The following is a 16,288-nucleotide window of genomic DNA, read 5'->3' as shown; positions in this document are numbered from 1 at the left end:
TTGCTGTCTCGCTGGCGCTGCTTATGCGGACGGCGTCCGGACTTTGATGCTGCCAACCTTTTGGCAGCGGGCTCGGGTGGCATTACTGGCTAGGACATAACAGTAGTTCCATTATGGACAACCAAATGTGTACAAAGAAGCAAGTAACATTTATAACTCAAATAACATAACTTTGTGATTGACAGGCATCTGACGCATCCATGTACCTTTTATGGTAGTACAGCAAAATCAAATGTAAATTTGGTTTAAAAGAAGGTTTCAAGGAATCTTTTAGTTAAAACACACCAGGGAACAAGTCCATGGTATTAAGATACAGCAACGGTTAATAACTGAACAAGTGTTTAGTTGTATATCAAGTTGAACACATAGTATTTCAAAACCACTGGTGAATATCTAGCATGGAAAAGAAACATCATGAATGACAATACTGCTGCTGCTGTAAAAAGGATCTAAATTTGCATAGCTAAATGTATGCAAGAAACCTTAGTTTCTCTCTGTCATTAGCAATAGATTCCACATTAAAGATGCAAGCCATATAAGGGATTGCCTGCTTTCTTATGTACTCCAAGTCATATCCACTACACTTTTGAGTGGAGCACGGAACGACTCCAAAAGCCTAATTTACCTTATTTTGATTAATGTACTGGAAGCTTGTGTCATGTGCACAACAAATTCATTACATGTATTCACTTTAATGTAAAACTTACAGCCTCTTCTTTTCTGCTGTTAAGCCTGACCTACATTAATGATTTCAGGACATGTGTTGAAATAGGCCTCAGGATAAAACAGCATCCTAACGAAGTAAAGGCATGCTACATTCCTACCATAGCTCTAGTCTATAAGATGGGATGCATCATCAAAAATTTATGAAATAAACAAATCACTAGAAACTTCAGATACATACTTCCTTTCTGCGAATCTTGAACTATATCAACTTCCAAATTCCATGGCTAACTTTTAGGGAATAAAAAATAGCCTGAAAACAAAGTTTCGAAAATGAAAGGCACTCTAGAAGTTACGGGCTAAATTGAACACAGGGAAATTTTCAGTTATTTCTGTGAGCAATAGACCTGCAGACTGACTGGTTACAGAAAACACTGCAGCCAGGAAAAGGCACACATTCACAGTCTGATTGTACCTAGCATCAATAACAAATACAACATGGCTCATGAATGAGCACACAGGTAGAACTCACAAACCACAGGAATTTGAGCTGGGCGAGACTGATGACAAAATCGTTCCACTAGGAAAAATATAATGGAGAGACTGATTTTGTGAACAGAAGCAGAAATGGCATCCCCACATTTACTAGCTCACACAGCCATAGTCCGCAGACCTTTGTCCACAGTGCTAGTGCTAAATGAAATACTGATAATAGCAGGTGCACATTTCAATTTTATTTTGTGTAAGCCGATAGTGAAATTTGTGAGAGTTTGTTGCTATTACACTTCTTAAGTCAATTTCATGGTACATATATTTCCAAAGTTTTCAGACAAATGCTTTTTGGATGCTGTATTCCTCTAAGCAAATAATAATAATAATAATAATAATAATAATAATAATAATAATAATAATAATATGGCCTTTATGGTCGAAAAATCCTCAGTTAAATTTGTAAAATCTGTAAAAACTATTAGCAATAGACTAATGTTTCTTAGGTTGAAACACAAGAATAAATATTACACCCTAATTAATGTTCACGCACCCTGCAACGTTGACAATAGAAAGGACCTAGAAAATGTGGATAAATTTTGGGAACGATTAGAACTTGAAATGTCAAAGATACCGAGGAATGATGTCAAAATACTTCTTGGGGATTTCAATGCACAGATTGGCAGAGAAAAGAAATACAGGAAGACGGTTGGGCTATACCCAGCACACAAATTGACCAACAAAAATGGCATGCGACTAATCCAACTTTGTCAACAATTCAACATGAAAATCAGCTCAACGTCGTTCAATAAGAAACCAAGAAAACAGAAGACCTGGAGATCCCCTATAAGCCAATTGGGAAAATTTCAAATTGACCATGTGGCCATCTCATATAACTTCCAAAAAGAGATCAGAGATATCCAGGTTAGGAGAGGTGCAAATATTGACTCAGATCATTATCTCACAAGAGTTCGGGTCCAATTCACCCCAAGAAGGAAAACACCAAGAATTCCACCAGCAATCCCAAAATTTGACCTACAAAAACTAACAGAATCAGAAACAATTAAAAAATGGGAAAATTCTCCCGCAAACAACTGGGAAACATTCAAGGAAAAAATCACAAAAATAGCGAAGGAGCAAATACCACTGAAGAAGAAGCACAAACATCCATGGTGGAATATGGAATGCGAAAAGGCAATTCAAGTTCGTACAGAAGCCTTTGCGAAGTACAGTTCAAATAAAAATGAGAAAACTCTTCAAAACTTTTTAGAAACACGGAAACTTTCAAATAAACTTATTAGACAAGAGAAGAGAAAGTATGTAACTCAGCAACTGGAATCAATAGAAGCAGATTTTAAAAATTATAATACGCATGGATTCTACAAAACTTTTGCAAACCAAATTAAAGGGTATATCCCTCAAAATGTCTGTTTTCGGAAATCAGATGGGAATCTGGCACTAAGCGACGAAGAAAACTGTGAAGAATTAGCCAAATATTTTGAAACGCTACTAAACTGTCCAGAACCAACAGAAGCTCTTCCGATATCCAGCACTAAAGCCCCGCAACAGCAAGACTCTGTACTGCCAACTGAAGAAGAAATTATCAAACACATAAACAAACTCAAAAATAACAAAGCATCAGGAGAAGATGGAATTGTAGCCGAATTTCTCAAAAGTCTAGGGTCTAACTCAAGAAATGAGCTAGTTAAAATTATTCAAAACATATGGGTTACTGACGAAATACCAGAAGATTGGAAATGTGCCCTAATACATCCGTTACATAAAAAAGGGGATAAATCGGATGTGAACAACTATAGAGGAATCTCCTTACTTGCCGTCACATACAAGATATTATCAGCTTGTCTTCTTGAAAGAACACGAAAACTGCTAGAACCCAAAATCTCAGATTTCCAAGCTGGTTTCAGACCAAACAGATCATGTCCAGAACAAATTTTAAACTTGAAATTGATTACAAGGATGAGACAAATGCGAAGGAAGCCTACAGTATATGTCTTTGTCGACTTTAAAAAGGCATATGATTCAATTCACAGACCCACACTATTTAAAATTCTTGAAGAACAAGGACTGGATAAGAAGACACGGAACATCATAGAGCAGACATTAACAAATACAAAATGCAAAGTGAAATTCACGGGAAAACTTTCAAAATCATTTGAGATAAAAACTGGGGTTAGACAAGGTGATGGATTATCACCTCTGTTATTTAACTTAGTTCTGGATAGAGTCATGGCAGAATGGGAAAAAGAACTCAAAAAAGAAAAGTACTGGAAACCAATATCACTGGGAACCAAAAAAGATGACCTACAAATCCCCTACTTAGCCTACGCAGACGATCTTGCAATAATGGCATATTCTAGTGAAATGGCAGTCAAACAGATAGAAACCTTAAAAGAGTGTGCAGGAAAAGTTGGCCTACAAATATCTTTTGAGAAAACGGTGTTTACAACAACAAATCTAGAAATTTCTAAATTACAAACCAAATATGGAGAAATTAAGAGGGTACCATACTTTAAATATTTAGGAGAGATAATTTCTGAAAAATACTCACAACAAGAAAGAATATTAAAAGCTCGTAGGGGTCTAGGGCTGGTCCAAAACATTTACAATAAAAAATGTCTATCTATAAATAAAAAAATTAAACATTATAAGTCAGTAATTAAACCAATAATGCTATATGCCAGCGAAACCTTGACACTTAAAAGGAAAACAGATATGGAAAACCTGAAGAAAGAGGAAAGGAAAATCTTTAGGAAAATTCTGGGACCAAGATGGACCAAAGAGGGGTATAGATTACAGAAAAATTCTAAAATTGAAGAATATTCTAACATAGAGATAGACATGAGGACGAGGCGTCTAAAATTCTACGGCCACATAATGAGACTTCCCGATCACAGACTTACAAAAAAAAATAGTAAGATACGTAGCATCCCTTGTTAATGGAGGAGAATGGATCAAAAATGTAAAGAAAGATCTGGAATTAGCCAACATTACTACTGAAGACATGAACAAAAGAAACAATTTCAAACTTAAAGTTGACAAATGGGAGGTCAAACCAGAGACAAAAGCGCCGAGAACTGGAACAAAATGGAGCGAAGAAAGAAAAGCTGAATTCTCGCAAAGAATGAAGACCTGGTGGGCAAACAAGAAGAATAAGAAGCCCCAGAAGTGAACCATCTTTACTTAGCGTCTTCCATGTTGGGAGCTTTACGACTAATAATAATAATAATAATAATAATAATAATAATAATAATAATAATAATAATAATATAAACAATATAAATAATTAAACAATTTTATTCTTATTAAAACATTTTATAGTTATTAATTCTAAACTATAATAATTAATATTAAAACCATACACATTTGTAGCAAATTAAAAGTGGTGGACAGCAAGACATATTTTTGGGGGAAGGGGAGAGGGGGACAACATCAAACTGTTAAACCCCCTAGAAATAAAACCCTGGATACACACATACACAGTATCCCCTGTAACTGATTCTTAGTACATTCCTCCACTTATGACACAGGAGAATATCACCACATTCCTTCACTTCTGTGGCAGAGTGTTTCCATGAAAATTGGTACTGATTCAACACACCTAAAACATTCAGCATGATAACATGGTATGTAGTGGTTATGAAACTTACATAAGTTCTCTACTCATATGGGTGAAGGTTAAGTCTCCAAAAACCCATACAAATAGTTCACAACACTGTGACAGTGTGGCCAGAGCATACTGTGGTGGCTGGAATAGTTTAATTGAAGCAACCTCTGATATTTCTAGTCATTATCAATCTTAACTCCCAAGACTGCAACTCTGGCTGTAACAGCCTTTTACATATTAGTTATCAATACCTCTTTCTTTTCATTATTGAGTAACATTGTACGAGTTAAGACACTGGGCTCACATTTGGGAAAATAAGAGAAATATTAGGCTTTAACACTGTCTTGACAATGATGGAATTAGAAGCAGTTAGTTTGTTACTTTTACATTCCATGGATCATTCTGCATGACAAATCGTAATGTTGTTGAACGAGTTATTCTACATTCACATTGCAAATTAATTTGTAAATGCCGTTATGTGCTGAACATTTCTAAGTTGTTATTATTATTATTCATATGTGGTGTAATGACTGTCTTTTTCCTTCTTGTATTTTAATTAAATACATTGTTGTTCCTTTTGAACTGTAGAGAATTACTTACAACAAACTTAATGAGGGAATAAATATACTGTGAAGCAGTAGACTGAATGTCCAACTCATTAAGCAGATGTCTATAAGATGGTTATGGATGAGCATCACAGCATCCTTACAGCATGTTTTCAGGCACAGAGCACTTTCTTTGTTATAGGTGAGTTATCCAAGCACATTATTCCATATGACATTAATGAGTGAAAATAAGTAAAATATGTCAACTTTTTTCCATTTAAATTCTCATCAATATGGAAATATATGAATTTTGAAGTTTCCATCCTACTTATTATTTCCTCACAATGTGTTATCCTTATCATTGGTGTAGTACCCATAAATATGCAGAACTAAATATGTTGTGACTTTTTACAATTGAGGGTGGGACCATTCACAGAAAAACAGTCAATGCTATTTTTAAGAACAGTGTCTACCATTTCTTCTGTTTGTGTATGTATGCTTGGATTGATTACAAACTAGTTTCCTCTCCAAAAATAAATAATTCTGCTTGTTGTCTGCTGAATGGAAGATTGTTTACATATGTGAGAAAGAAGATACTTTAATCCCTCTAGTGATTCATAATATTTTACATGGCTGTTAATGTCCTTTATGATTGATTATGTGGAAAGCTATTTTCAAATAATTATATGAATTTAACATAGAATAGATTAAATTTTGTGTTAGCATTCTGTTCATTACAAATTTCAACTGAGGCCATCTCTTTTACACTATTCTTAAAAACATTTGTCCTGGAGTCATTAATTATTATAACTGATTTCCACTGAGGGACTATCCATACTTTAAGACACACTGTTATTTATCCTAACTGTTCACCATGATCAGAGAGAGCATTTGTTACTGGGTAAACAGTTATTTTCTTGCTTTGGACTTCACCAAAGAAAATATTATCAATTAGGGACCTTTATCCACCCATATTGGAAAATTAATTACCGAGATCAAATAAGAAGTACTCGCAGAAAATGTTAATGCAAATAAGGGATCAACTGAGCACATGCTGGAAAAGGCCTTGGGTGGGGAAGGAAATTAGATGTGTTCTTTACAAAAGAACCATCCCAGCCTTCATCTTAACTGATTTAGGAAAACAACAAAAGCCTAATCTGCATGGCCAGGTTCGGGATTTGATCCCTGTTCCTCCTGAATACACCCACCTCTGGGTGAAGCTACGATAAAATTCCTGTCATAACATTAATACTTAGATTCCTTTAATTCATATAAAGCCAATGCCTGGTGGGTTCCTTGAATCTGAAAACACTGATATCCTTCACTTTCCTTGTCTACATTCCATCTCTAATGACCATGACATTCATCAGACATTAAAATATAACCCACGCACTTAACTTTGATTTTCACTGCATGCTTGTCACATGACAAACAAATAAGAGTATTGTCTTTCAATGCTACATGTCACTCATTTCTCTGTCAATTTATGACTGTAACTTATTTGAAATGGAATTATATAATTTTAAATTTGAAAATTTCCAGTGTTACTTTAAATTTTAGTAAATTTGGCCTCTGCTTTTCTATTCCCAATACTTACAATTTTACTCTAGTTTTTACATACATTCCTCCACTTTTTCCTGAATTGATATTTTTTTCATTATAATTTTCTACAAGTATTTCTTATTTGTTATACTGCTAAAGTTAAAAAACCTACATCATTTTAATTTGAGAGTACTGCTTAATTTCTGCTACATTCAATTACACACGTTACTCTCATGGTACTGGTTATTTATTTCATCACCCATAACTCTGCTCAACAATTTCAGACGTGGAAAAATTACACAGTCTCAATAATATTTTCACTCAAAGCATTTTATTGTGTCGCCTCACTTTCTAATCCATTTCTTTACAATTTCTGTGGTATTTCCCATGGTAATGTGTCAGCAATTTGAACCTTTTCACTAAAATCTGTCACTCCAATCACTTCACACATCACACACACTTTAACAGTCTCACAACAAATAAATCACATTAAAAGAGTGACATCTGCCAAAGTTATTATGATTATGATTATTATTACTATTATTATTAAAGTGGAGACATTTATCGATAACAAAGTTTTTCATTGCTATAATTTCCTGAGAAAAATCTTAGGACCTACAAGTATTTTAATCCTGAAACCTTGGATTACAGTCCTCACATTTAGCCAGCCAAACACAAAGTCTTTTTGAAGTACCACTACCCTTAAACACCCAATAAATGAAAACTGACATCAAAATTCTTCACACATATCATACCACAAATGACAGTGGCTATGAGATATAAAAATGACAAAACACACAGTGGCTATAGGAATATACAAAAATATAATCAATATATGCGAATACATTCAAAGACTATCATAGATATAAATACATAAATATTATTCTCTATTTTGTCTATGCTTCTTATAGTGAAACAACTGTTCAACTTACAGGACAGCTTGAATATTATGATTAGAACAAGATTCAAAAATAAAAAGAAATTATATCCACTGCTGACCACTGTGTACATAATATATGGAGGAAATAGTTTTCTTGTCCACCACCATAGTTGAGTGGTCAGTATAGGTGCCATAGAGAGGACCTAGGTTCGATTTCCGGTACTGCCAAGGGTTTTTCCTTGGTGGGAGGACTAGTACAGAGTGCACTGAGCCTCCTGATGCCAATCAATGAGCCACTTGACCGAACAGAAGTGGTCTGCAAAACATCTGGAAGAGTGGTGTGCTGACCACATGACCCTACATACCGCATGATGCTGCAAGGCAGAGCAAGACATGGCAGCTAGCAGACACCACTTGGGCCTTCACAGACTGGACAAGGAGCTTTTTTACACAGTTTTCTTATGATTTAAATTATTTGGGGGCGAGAACCACATCACACAGTCAATTCAAGTTTGCCTTCAGGTACTTGTCAACAGAATAAAAACTTGAATGTAACACTGGCATTTCCTTTACTTGCATCGTACATGTACTGCTTTCTATCTGATCAATAGGGGTAATTTGTTGAAGAGGAAGCTGCCCATACTTCTCACTCTATCTTACCCTCTGCTTAATCTTTGGCTAACCAGATGAAGGTTTGATTTGGTTTGTGTCTCACATTTGTGGATTTCTTCATTTGTTGCAAAAATATTGAGGGTTGTTTTTTTCCCCAAAAGATTGTGTTTCTAGAATAGAAATACAGGGGACTGGCAGTTTACCAAGTCCTTGGAAAAATATGTTGGGTGGCTGGTTACATTGACACACTCATCATTACTTTTTTATTATTTTTTGCATAAGAAATTTTTTGTGAAAAACTCACAGAAAGAGGTACCATAAGCTATTTCTGAGTGTGGAAGTTCAAGATACACAGTTGTTAGTGTTTATATTACATGACTGCCTGAAAATTCAGAACATGAAGCAGATACTGCCAAGCTTTTTAACAGTATCTCTCTGTGGTGGTTGCACTGTAGTGAACTGACTGACCAGAAGATGAATTAAATAAAACAAGCAACTGTTCTACATTTTACTTAAAAAAAAAGAGAGATTAACTTAAACAAATCACTGATAAGAACACCTTTGGTGGCAAAACTATATACTGGCATGAACTCCAGTGCATTTAATGTGGTGAAGTGGTTAACATCACTGTCTGGACAACCAACACCAATTATTTGTTATTTCGTATTTATCATTTCTGGAAGGTTCTTGACATATCTTATGTTTGTAATGTCTTTATATCTGGAATATTCAATGGTTGTATAAATACTAGCTGTCTGGACTATTTCATATTTGTGTAGATAATATAGCATTCTCTGCCCAGGAAATCAGTTCTGTTCTAGCTGTATGTTGGTGTCGGTAATAAATATGTTTTCAGTTCTAAGTGTTGCACTTCACTGATGACCCTGACCTCATATTTAGACTTGATTGTGATTTTGATGTGACAATACTGTCTAGTAAAAATAGAAAGATCATCTCTTGTGATGAACAAGACTGACTAAGTTTGAAAACTGATGGTTCAGGTGAATGACGACAAGTATAATATTCACTATAAGGAAAATACCTACACAATTTTATAGAAACCAGGCAAAGTATATACAGGAGGCATCAGAAATAACGTACACATATTGGATGATCTCTGTCCAAGTTGAGAAGTTGGAGCAGCTGTTAGATGTTACTAATTTCAATTAATTCAAGTAATTGGCCCTGAAAGCACCACCGACACGTTGTCAAAACATATTTCAAGCATCCTGAATCTTTAACTGGGACACAAAGAACATTCAATTAACACTTAAAAACTGTTTTCCAGTTGACATTTATGATATGGGTTTCAAAATAAGAGCTACGGAGTTAACATTAAAATGAAAACTTTCTAAACATTGGAATACCAATAAATGTTCTGATGGAGAAAGCATGACTCAGGTAATCTTTGATGCATTCTGATATGAAGCATAGGCCTACTACTGAGATTTGAGAAGTTGAAAAAATGCTACACCAATAGCTAAGTATGTATCACTACTAAATGATGTCAGTACAAGAAATAAGCAAAAGATATAGGATCTTCTATGAAGAAGTGTAAAAAAAAAGTTTTGTGTAAAGAAAACTAATGTTAAAGTGACACGTTCCACATCATCATGAAATGTCGTATTCATGATCTATTGAACAAGTATTAACGAATGAATGTATGTATGTACAATAGTTGCATTATCTCTATACACAGGATCAGGAGAATGGTCAATACTCAGGGATATGACAGGAACAATCACTTGATGCAAAAAGCTTCATGTGGACATATGCCCTACTCCAAATGGTTTCCAAGACAGAATACATTTAATGTACAGGACTACACTGTACGATTTCATCAACGTGTTGCTATTCCCGCACAGGTGGTTGAACTACACATTTTGAAGAATAATGTGAACTTGGAAGAACAAGTGTTTCACACAATGTGCTGAAAACTCTGGTGAACACTCTATGATCAAGAATTCGACATATCTGAAAGTGCCAACAGTATTCTTCGACTTTAGCAGCAGCACTACAATCACATATTCTTCATCAGTGTAGATGTGTAACATTTTAGCTAGCACATGTACAAACACAGTTAACCGATGCTTTTCTGAGACTCAGTCCCTCACACTACTTCACGCACAAGACATAATGGACAACTGCACATTCAACGGGCTAGTTTAATGGCAGAAAGGCATCCTTGAGCAAAGAGGTTGAAAACAACAAAGAGGTTGGGTGGGTAAGACACATATGTGTGTGCACTAGCCCAAAAACAAATATACATTAAATGTGGTCTATCTCAGAAACCATACAGAATAGGGCATATCTTGGTATGAAGTTTTTTTTGCTTCAAATGAGCATCCTTGTCATATCCCTGACACTGACCATTCCTCCTGGTACACCCTGTATATAGAAATGCACATTTTCATCTTCGTGACACCGTAAACATAGTACCGAGTAGTAGTAAAACTCTATGATCTTAACAAGTACCTGCTGCAAACAACGTGTGACTGTAGCTATAGCACTGTATTGTTATTGTGATACAGTATAGAATTAGATGAATCTGAAGTGGGAGTATCAAGTCAACAGGGTGGAACCAGAGCTCAAACTTCTTGTTAATCTCTCATGGCTAATGGATAATCTGTTCTCTCTGTGTGATGACCTCATTTAAATTGTCCAATCACCTTGATTTGATCCAGTGACTTTTTTCCCTTTGGTGACATATAAAAAGATAAAGTCAAATCACAATTCCGTGGAACCACTTGATAATAAAGACCATGATATGAAAAGAAACCACTACCATTGCACTTACAGTGCCTGGGAAAATGACGAACAACTGCAGTGAACGACTTTGTTATTGCATTCTGTTGCACTGCAAGTCCATCATAGCAGATAGAAAATTTCAGAGCTACAAAGGCAATGCAAGTTATGAATTGTAAAGAACTCATGACATAGTACCATTGCAAACACTAAGTCAATATTCTTTCTTCTTTTACTAAGGTTCACAGTTCTGCAGTACTTCTGAAACAAGATATTCTGCCTGGATTTATTTTTTCACAACAGTCCAGGCACAACATTGTCATTTTTGGAATTAGTCTATAATTCACAAAAGCCAACAAAATTTAGATAAGATACTATGCATAAAAACAAGTGAAGAACAAACTGTCATGTTAATGTGCTGCCCCATAGCTGTTTTCTTGTACACCCAATGGTATATTTACAATACACTTGCAATATTCGCATCTTTTTAAATTCTACAGTTTCCTTCATGTAACATATCTGATATGATGTTATAGGCAATCAATTTTGTTTTAAGGAGCATAAAGGCAGTTTACAGAAAAATAGATATATAGTACACTACATAACCACACAATTCGAACACAGGGAAGATCCCTACGATGGATGTTATAAAAAATGTTGTCAAGTTACAAAATATGGAGAAGAGGGCTTAAAGGTGATAACAAGTAACGTCAGTGACTGAACACAACATGTAACCAAAACAAGACAGAACAGGAAGATACTATAAAGACTTTCAAAACTGAGATGCAAGTATCTAGTCCAGGATGTAAAAGAAAGGACTAAACTACAGTAAGACAATACTTGTCATCTACTTAGCTTATATTTATATTAAATATAATGATTTCAAGAAAATACACCTTACATAACAGAAACATTGTTAATGAAAAGTTTTACACAACAGTTTGTTCACAAAAACTTAGTGTTCTGCTGACATAGGGATTAAGGACGGAAAACTTGTGGTTTAATGCCCAGTCAACAACAAGCTCATAGGGAGAAGGGAATCAGTATGATCTTCTAAGTTACCATAATATAATTCACACTGACCATTTTAGTAAATCATGGAAAACATAACTCTATATGGGAAAATGGTGATCTGAATCACATTCCCTTCTAATGCTAGTTCAATGCTTTAAAGATAAGACCATTTAGTTCAGTCTGGGGTAAGGATTATTACGTTCTCAGTTTAATTCTACTGAAATTTAACTCTTGTAGAGATACTTAGTTTTAACAATGCGTGAAAAATGGGATTAGCAGGAAATTTGGGTTCAAGTCCCAGTATGGCACAAATTTTCATGTCTCACAAACAGGTAATATCTTCATACCTAATGCTGCTAATGTCAGAAAGATTCCGCAATTGTGAATAAATTTCATAATTCTTGTCTTTGCATTTGACACAATATTTCCAATATTTTTATACACACAAAATGTGTGTATAAAAATGTAACCGAGTCCAATGATTTATCTGTTTACGAACAAATATTTTCATTCTGTATTAAGTGCAATTCTTGATCCCTCCACTCACAGTGTAATATGTTTGTTGGTATCCTTCCTTTTACATTATGCAGTGGCCAATCTGACTCCATCCTGCCAATCAAAAATACGTAAAACTAAAGTATGGATTTGTATCTGTGTGTGAACATGTTAAGGAGTCAGGCTGGTCACATACACAACGTAAAATAAAGAATACAATCAACATATTACACAAGGTATGACAGAACTGAGAGCTACATATAGCATATCATTAAAATGTGTGTCAAATCAGATAAATCTGCATTGGACTAAGTTAAATGTTTATACACACATTTTGTGTGTCATCTAGAAATTATTTGTAAATATTGTGCCAAATACAATAATATATATAGGTGCCCTGGGTCATACAAAATTTTCCTTGGATGAAGTGAAATTGCCTCCCAAACATTCCTACACCTATCTTGCTAACATGTGATTGAACATAACACAGAGACTGCAACAACTCATCCTGTCAAGATGTAGAACTCACATCTATCCAGTTTTCAATATGGTCACACTCAATAATCCATTGAGCCTTTTGTAACTTTGGTGTCCTCCAAACTACTTATCCATATTTTACTGTTCCCTGCTTTGACAAATACACTACTCACATGACACAAGAATGCCAATATTGGGAAAGGAACTGATATGATGGTGGCTCTATTTTAGGAGTATGCATGATAGCTGTGTACATGTAATATGGGGACATTGTCTAGAGTAGCCTGAGTACTTTGCAAACTTAGTTTCAACTGAACAAGTGTGAGGATCTCAAAGCTGAGTGACTGTCGCGGAACATATATTATTTCTTTGTTCTCTCATTTTTTCTCTATACTCTAATGTTCTTATATGTGTACTTCAGATATCAACTTATTGATTCTCTGTTATTTTCTACTTTATGATTAATTTACCTTGTCTCCAATCATTTTTTCACAGATTTCATCACCCTTTCTTGCAATCACTTACATTTGCAATTACTTGTAAAGCCACTACAAAGCCGACTGTAGTATGCAAACTTTTTTTTGCATTATTAACTTAATGTGTGTTGCGTGTCTTTGGAATTTATGTTATTTTGACACCTCCTTTCATTAAACGAACATTACCTTCAGCCTCTCCATTCTAAACTTAGTTAACAATCCTGCTGTTTGTTAGCATCTAAATAAAATTTCCCCCTTTCTTCCAATCTGTGCTAATGCCAGAGTGTGAGAAGTCTAAACTCAAAAGCATTTTGAACCTCTTCCACATTAACTCAAGATTCTGCTTTTCATGTAGTTTTTAGCTAGGCATGCCTCCTAGAGAGATTAAAAGCTGCCATTTCCCTCCACATCATTTCTGTCTTTTCATACTCCCTCGGGCTTGCTCACTCCCTATGTCTATGAATGAAACTATACACTAGAGATGACGTTGAGCCATTTTAAAAAGACTGGCCATAGCTTTTAATCTACATCTAATCATCCTGATTTATGATTTCTGCAGTTTCCTATATTACATCAGGCAAATGCCACGATGGTTCTCTCCATAAGGCCACCGAACCCACCTGTCCCATCCTTACCAAACTGGACCTATAAATATGTAAGTGCCTGTATGTACGACTTAACCTTAAAATAACTGTAATGATATTACATATCTAATGTCCTTGTATATGTACTACTGAAGATACAGTGTAGTGTTCGCTAGCTGATAATGTATGTTCTTGCTGATTCCAATAATTTGTCACAGTATTCCAGTAGCCTTTCATATCTCATTGTCATTTCCCATAAAACTGTTCCCTTGCAATTTTTTTTTATCCTGTATTATTTGCCTCACATTATATCATATTTTTAAATACTGATTTTGATGCTTTGTTTCATGTTAATGTTGATTTATTAAACAATAGTTGTGAGAGATGTCTGCACATCTTTATTCTGGTTGCTGATGTGGTTCAGTTTTGGTTATCATGTCAGTATAACAAATCAGTTCGAAACATCAGAACAAGTTGCACTCTAGAACAACAAATAAATGTCTCGACAAGAATTGTGTTTCCACGAGCAAAATTATTATGTAAAAGTAAATAAAGGGGGGTATAGGCCTAAAGTAACATGGTAAATGATTTATTATATACACTGGACTCAAAACTATTTTGAAATAAAAGTTATTTGTATCAATTACCATAGATTTAGGTATTCTTTTTTGTGCAGGTAACAAGCTGTGACAGGAAAGTTCACGATTTCTCAAACAAAACATAGCACCAGCATAATTAAACACTGAATAAGAAAAATGAAAAACCAAAGCCACACTTGAAATTGTGCATGTATAGTCACATCTTTTAGTGAGTACTTGCCAAACTTCAAAGGCATGTAACATCACATTTATGATGCTCTAGTATATGGTATTTGATATTACACGTAACAAATTTCAAGTACCGTTATTTTTCTCAAATAATATAAATTAACTGCACCGGGTAAATCACCTGAAAACCTGAACCTTGGTATTGTCACTAACATAAACAAATATAGGATACTTTGACTTCAAATTCGCACCTTCGAACTCGAATAATCCAAAGACACTCTTAGTTTCAGTTCGTCTTTCGGCCGATAAAAGGTGAGACTTCCATAACTATTTTCATGGTTGAGCGGTCAAGATTATATTTGATTAACTGCAAGTAAACAACAGAATTCATTACGATCAGTCTTAAGCGAAGATTTTCCTGTTACGCACGTTCTCGAAACGAGTGTGCACTGGGCTGTGTATTATATGAAACGTTGCAAAAACAAAGATGGAAGAAAGTGGCGTAGCCTTAGTCAGCACGGAGTGAAGTTGTATTTGTTGATGTGGTTATACGTGTGTATGCATACCTGGAAGTGTTGAAAAAATATACATTGTGTTGTGTTTTGTGAAACAAGTATAATGCAACAAATCGATACAACTGCATCGCACGGCAGCCACCGCTAAAACGATGGACTTCGGCTGTGTGAGTCGTGCGGCTGTTTTGGTGATTGTGCGTCTGTGTGAGTTGTACTGGCGGGTGGAATAATTTTTCTGCCGCAGGATTTTGTAAACATAATCATGATACTGTAAATATGGAAAACAAAATAATAAGACAGCGGTCTCAATGTGCTTCAGGTAACTACGCTTTATATTGTCTTTTATATACCGAGGTGGAAATTTGTTTTCGAATTTAACAGCGATTGTTTGGTCCACAGAATTGTATTTTCTAATTACGAAGTTCTTGGATGCTAGCCCTTGTCATCAGACAGCAGCGGTAAGTACTTGTGATGCTGTTTATAGGTGTATTTTTACGACGTAGTTTTAATGTGTTCTTTAATTTTTCAGGTGTTAAAACAAGAACTTCAGCGCCTGAAGGTTAGTATCACTCACTGTTTTGTCACCCGGTTGACTGTCGAGCTGTAATCGCGCGTGTAGCACGTGGTTTGACAGTCAAAACATTCGGTATGGGGAGGTCACTGACCGAAAATATTTGTTATAAGCCTCGAATAGTTTACCCAGAGTAGTAATTATTAACATTTATTCCAGATACTGCCGAGGCGACTCGATTGGCAAGGAAATGAACATGAACAAACTTTTGGTGAACTGGTAAGTTTACCACCAAACCATTCCAATTTGCTTGCATTTACTTAACTGTGTTACTTGGAGATAGGTTGT

At 35.2% G+C, this 16,288-nt stretch overlaps 1 protein-coding gene across 1 annotated transcript in view; it reads left to right on the top strand.

Moving 5' to 3' along the window:
- Positions 1-15,215: 15,215 nt before the first annotated feature.
- Positions 15,216-16,288, top strand: part of LOC124721327 (PH-interacting protein) — a 264,771-nt gene continuing 263,698 nt past the window's right edge. The window contains exons 1-4 of the mRNA XM_047246240.1: positions 15,216-15,748; positions 15,829-15,887; positions 15,959-15,988; positions 16,160-16,219. Of these exons, the coding sequence (XP_047102196.1) occupies positions 15,706-15,748; positions 15,829-15,887; positions 15,959-15,988; positions 16,160-16,219 (192 nt within the window). The 5' untranslated portion in view covers positions 15,216-15,705. The remainder of the gene's footprint in view (positions 15,749-15,828; positions 15,888-15,958; positions 15,989-16,159; positions 16,220-16,288) is intronic.

This window comes from Schistocerca piceifrons, chromosome X, assembly GCF_021461385.2.
Source record: "Schistocerca piceifrons isolate TAMUIC-IGC-003096 chromosome X, iqSchPice1.1, whole genome shotgun sequence".
In the NCBI taxonomy this organism is placed as follows: Eukaryota; Metazoa; Arthropoda; class Insecta; order Orthoptera; family Acrididae; genus Schistocerca; species Schistocerca piceifrons.
This window is presented reverse-complemented; position numbering and strand designations above follow the sequence as displayed.